The sequence below is a fragment of the Buceros rhinoceros genome, unplaced genomic scaffold (genome assembly GCF_000710305.1).
Source record: "Buceros rhinoceros silvestris isolate BGI_N320 unplaced genomic scaffold, ASM71030v1 scaffold15547, whole genome shotgun sequence".
Classification (NCBI taxonomy): Eukaryota; Metazoa; Chordata; class Aves; order Bucerotiformes; family Bucerotidae; genus Buceros; species Buceros rhinoceros.
Window position 1 is genome coordinate 6,322 of NW_010420549.1, and position 5,776 is coordinate 12,097.

General features: G+C 50.9%; 1 protein-coding gene across 1 annotated transcript in view; it reads right to left on the bottom strand.

Moving 5' to 3' along the window:
- CUTA (cutA divalent cation tolerance homolog (E. coli)) overlaps positions 1-3,398 on the bottom strand; it is a 6,384-nt gene extending 2,986 nt beyond the window's left edge. The window contains exon 1 of the mRNA XM_010139346.1: positions 3,271-3,398. Coding sequence (XP_010137648.1) covers positions 3,271-3,398 — 128 coding nt within the window. The remainder of the gene's footprint in view (positions 1-3,270) is intronic.
- Between the last annotated feature and the right edge of the window lie 2,378 nt (positions 3,399-5,776).

Consider the following 5,776-nt stretch of genomic DNA (forward strand, 5'->3'; position numbering starts at 1 on the left):
CTGGAGCACACAGTGCCCGAGCCTCGCAGGGCACCAGGACCTTGCCCAGCATCAGTCCTGAACCCATCCTGTCACAGGGACACCGGGGCAGGGGGCTGAGCCACGGGGCCACTAGAACTGGCACCGGGACCAGTGTGAAGGGATTTGTCTCCCAGTCACATATTCATGCTGTCAAGCGGTGCCTCTTCCTCGCATAGCAGACTAAATGTGGATCTTATTAAATTAAACACCACGGTTTTTCTACCCAAAACGTCCTAGAAATCTGAAGCCCAAATAAATTCCTTCCCTCCGGCCGCCTCTGTTAGTTGTGGGCTGGTTTGTTATTGCAGAGCTGCTTGGGTCTGCCAGCAGAAGTGATGTTTGAGTGATTAAGGAGCACTGAAGCGATCTCGGGGTGGATTTTTAGAAGAACTGAGTCAAATGTTGTGTTTTCTGACCGCAGCAATGTCTGGGCCCTTCTCAGGGCGATGATGGCCCCATCCCTCTCGCAGGCAGCTGCACTAGTGATGACTTCACCTTTGGTTTTCTTTAACACTGGCCTCACCGGGCACATCTTGGTACCAAGCATGCAAACATTTAACTTCTAGCTGACCTTGAACTGCAAAGACAGGAGTTTTTAGATATTGCAAGGCTCGGTTCAACAACCTGCAAAAGTTAACTCCTGGTGAGCTGCAGAATTAAGACCATTCCAACCAACTCCTGCTCCAACTCAAAACACTCTCCGGAATGCTTTTGGCTCAGAGCAAGTTAAAAATTTATTATCCTTACAGCCTGGAGGTGACTACAGAACAAACAACAAGGAAACCTCAGCATTCAAAAAGACAACATTACAAACTGTAAAAATACGACAGACTTGGTCGCTGCCTCGCGTGCCCCCAGAGATGAGCAGGAGGAGCATTAGGTGCCTCTGCCCGCAGCTGTGACCTGGAGGTACCCCTGGCAAGGTGCTAACGTGCAAGGGCATCACGCCTCGCGATCTGGCCTCTGAGCCGTGAGGAAAGCCGGGCCCTCGCCTGAGTGTGAGTGCGCACCAGCGCTTTGCATGGCTCCGTCACCAGCCCCGCTGCCTCTGTCTGCTTGCAGAGGTTTATACCTTCCAACGACGAGCACGAGGCAGAGGTGTCCTCGTGGGGCTGCCCTGGGACCGTGGCTGCGGCCACCCGAGGAGGCTCTGCGTTGTTTGCTCCCACCACGTGCAGCCAGCTCTAGTGAGCACGAGGCAGAGGTGTCCTTGTGGGGCTGCCCTGGGACCGTGGCTGCTGCCACCCGAGGAGGCTCTGCGCTGTTTGCTCCCACCACGTGCAGCCAGCTCTAGGCGTTTAGTGCTTGTAGAGCATCTTGAGTTAATCTGCAGACTGACACACTGCAGCAGCATGAGCGGAGATGCCCCGCTGCGTTTGTCGTGTCAAACACATGGCGCAAACCATATTGGTTTTGCTGCCTGCAACTTCCAAGTTGCTCTAGTGCAGGAGCCTTTTGATTTGGGCGAGTACCTTCAGCAAACCCCGATCCTAACTGAGATCCTGAACTTTGTTTCAGCAAACAGAGCGGAAACACGCTGCCACCATGGGAACGGGAAATGTTGTAAGAAGCGGAACGTGATCTGTGGAAAGCGTCTGCATAATACATGATGTCTCGGGGTTGGGTAGTTAATGACTGTTTCTTTGTCCCTGCCTCACAACGGGCTCTGAATTGAGGCAGATGAAATATTAATGAGCAGAAAAGCAAAGAAAATGATATGTACAAATCTGAGGCAGAAGCGGAGGCTGCCAGGCTGCTCGGGTGCTGGGTAAGTTAGGTGAGGTGCAGTGGCCACAGCGTCCAGCCCAGAGGGGCCAGCTTCCCACCGCAGGCACAGGGGAGAGGCTGGACCTTCTGGGTGGATGCAGGGGCTTCTTCTGAGGATTTAAAGGTAATAGAAATCCAGACAAACCAGGTTAGAACTGACGCAACGAACGAGCCAGACACTGAATTCTACCTGCAGCTAATCTGTTTTCACAAACCTTGAACTGCTTTTCCTTGAAACCTTCAGAAATTTTCCCCCCAGACTAACCCATCAGAGCGAGTGCTCCGCTGAGCAATGTGGAGGAAGAACAAACAGGACAGCCCGGGATAAGGGTGTGTGGGAAAATGAGTGTAGAAGCCCCGTGTCACCCTCTACAACCATAGCTCATTCATCCAAGTTATGGACCGAAGGAACAACTACACCACCAGTACAAGCACAACCAAAGTATCTCTATCTTCACAATGGGGAGAGATTTATTTCCTCTCCCTTCCTTGCAAGATAAGGAACAAAGAGCAGGGAACATTTGCACAGCTATTCAGGAACCGAGGCTCTTTTCACCAGCCAGGTACAGTTACTCCTGTTCTCAGAAGACATTGAGCATGCGGGTATTATTCTGTTTGAATTTCTTAATACAGTTGCAGTATTTAAGGTGACACAAAATCCCTTTCAGATCCTGTCAGATCCTGGACGACTGTTAGGGAACACTTTACAGAAGCCGGGGAGTTTTTGGCAAGCGGCAGGGCAGCCAGGAAAACAGCCCAGGAGGTGTTGCAGGAAACTTAATGGTCCATCACAAACATTTCCCCAGTCAACAAGGTTTCAGTACTTTGAACAAACCATCTATTGAGTCAGGGGCTGACGGATGAGCGAAAAAACTCAGTATGCAAAATATCATGCAAAGTACCTCTTGCATTAAAAGAGAAAAGGAAAAATCCAGGAGCAGCCCTTATTCCCTGAAGCCTGCCTGTGAGCAGAGCGCAGGCTTCCAGGCAGGGCCTCTTGAGCGCCTACTCTGTGTCTGCTGTGGACCACTTTTGCCTTTTACTTATTTTCAAGGCAGCGTACTGAGCTTTGTCCCTCTCCATAAACACCTCAGCTGGAATTTGTTTTCTGTGTTCATGTAGAAAAGAAGATACTGGCAGATAAGAGAACGTGGGGCTGGGGCTTAATCCCTCTGAGGGCCCAGAGATTCAGGGCTTTAAAATAGATACCAAAAATGAAAGGTGGTGGAATAAACCGAAAATTGCCTTGATGCTACCGTGGCATTGCCCTCAGAGGCAATTATCAGCTTTCTGTTTGAAAGCACAGCTCTTGGTAAGGGGCTGTGTGATACGGAGAGAGAAGGGGAGTTGAGAGAGGAGTGCGGGTAGCAGTGTGAGGTACAGAGAACTACAGATCCCCTCGAGGGACGTGAAAAAGCTTTATTCCACCAGAAGCCGCTTTCACACAATTCAGGCAGTCAAGCAGGGCACGCGTCTCTGTACCTTGCAATGTCCTTGGCAATCTGCTCATTGAGACAGTTGATGAAGGCGATGGAGTGGGTCCCGGAGAGGTAGCTCCCGGTGACGGCCGAGTGCAGCTGGAGGGCGAGACTCCTCAGCACCGGGTACATCAGCAGAGACAGAGTCACCACCTTGGGTGCAAAACACGGGAGTGAAGATGCCAGGTAAAACGGCATTTTGTAAAACCAAACATTTGCATTCTCTGTGGCTCACGGGGAGCCACCAGTCCTCTTTCGACATACAGTAATGCCAAGGAACGCATTAAAATCACGCTCACAGGGAGATTTGCTCCCCTCCCACGGGGCCAGTCCCACGCTGTGCCAAGTGCTCAGGGCAAGGCAGGGTCAGTTTGGGAGGCTGTATCAGCCCAGACCCTGCTGCAGGAGGTCACGCCCCAGACTGAGGGGGGTTACAGCCCCCACCACACAGCCTCAGCAGCCTGTCGAAGAGTATGAAAGTAAGTCACTGACTGTCGCTCTTAAAATCAATTCTAGTTCAAAAAGGAGTGAGAAGGGACTCCCCCAGGCACGGCTCCCACACCAAGCACACGGCTCCTGCCGAGGACTCCTCCTGCAGCCGCCCTTTAGCCGTGTGTCCAGGGTGAGGCATGCCCACCCCACCGGGAACCGGTGGGGACGGGACCCTCCACCTCCCCGGGGATGGGGAAAGGAGGAGAGCAGTCGGTCAGGTAGGGGTTTGGGCTGGAGCCTGATGTGGTAGCAGAGCCCTGGGAAGCCCGGAGCAATACGGTCCGTGCCGGGACCTGGAGAGCTGTCGCCCTGCCCCGTCAGCCCCGGACGATTGCTCCCTTCTGCTGACAGATGTCGTGCAGCCCACCCGGGCTCCGATACAGACTTGCGGAGCAGGAGAGGGAGGGCAAGGCGGAAACGCAGGTTTTAAGCTCATTTCATCTGACTCTAACAGGACAGTGAAATCGGAGCCTTCTGGGCACAGAAATCCCCGCGGACACAGCCCAGGGCTGTCTCTGCCTGCCTGGGCTGCGGAAAACCATTTCGCTCTCTCCATCAGCTGGCAGCGCAGCAGCAACAAGTTGGTTTTGGTGTGCATTAGACGCTATTCCTGGCGAGCCCCTTCGCTGCTCTTTGTACTCACATGCCACAAACACAGTCCCATAAAAATACATCATTATCGCAGCAGGGCGTTGCGGGGGTAGCAAAGTTCCCTCGGGGGCTGAGGAGGGCTGCCCGCCGCGGGGCTGCGGCGCTCGCTGGCTCCGCACAGCTGCTCTGCGCTTTGTCTTTTGTCTCGGTTTCCAAACAAACAGCATCTGGCCCTTATTCAGCTACAGTGATACAAAAATCCTTTTAAGACTAAGAATATATTCCTTTTCCCCCCTTATTTGCACCCTCCTTTGTCCTCTGAAAAACCTCCCACTACGGGGCCAGTGACAGAGGGGTTGTTTTTTAGAAGATTGAATTAAAAAAAACCCCTCCCTTGTTCCCACAAAGACAGGGGCTCCTTTCCATTTGGAAAATGACTGATGTGCTGTATTTGTTGTCTCCTCTTTTCCAATCCATTTCAGGAAATAGTCTGTGTTATCCCAAGGTTCCTCATAATAATTTTTAGAGCTCCTTTTGTGCTTCCCCCCCCCTCCTCTAAGCCATTTAACAAATATTATGCAACAAACCCCAGAAGCTACTCAGACAGTTACAGAGATGTGCTGGTATTCTTCCAGATTAGCATGCAATCCTGTTCCCTGATCAGGAAAAAAAATCCAACCTGTTCAGCACAGCAACCATTAATCTTCTTGGAAGATGTATGTGCATGTGGTGAGGAAATCCTCATGAACATTGGTGATTGAATACTGGTAGAAGTGTGGCCACTCTTGGTTTTTGGAGTGTTTTCCCAGTTTTTGGTTGTTCTTTTTTTTTTTTTTCTGGGAAGAAAGATAAAAGCCCCTTTTTTTCTTCCAGAATAATTCTATTTGCCAAGGGATGGTGCAAAAGCAAAGGAGAGAAGCTTCAGGATTCCCACCTGATAACTCAAATAAGCTCGTGACTGCCAAAATGATGATGTGAATAAAATTGAAAAACCTGCTGTGGGATTTTGAGCATTTCAGTGAAAAGCACTGACCACCAAAATGATAGCTGAGTTTAGAGAGACTGAGATTTCTGCAAGATACGTTCTGGCTTTGGTGAAGTAAAACCAGCTCTAGGGTTTAAAATTACCATGTTAGGGCTTTTGCCTAGTTTGGATGAGGCTCTGTAAAAATCAAAACAGACCAAACATGACTTGTGGCAATCCTGAGTATGCCATGAGCTTCCTCAGCAAGAGTGGAAAAAAATTCCTACAAAATTTGCTTTGCTCTCTGCCGAGGCCGAGAGTACATTCCTCCCGCATGAGCTTTTTCTCTGCTGCTTTTTAAATTTTTTTTTTCAGAAGTTCCCCTATAAAGGGACGGACAGAGGCATTTCCACGGTGGTTTGTGTTGGCAGACCCCGAGCGCATCCCCCGCGTCCCCCCGTCC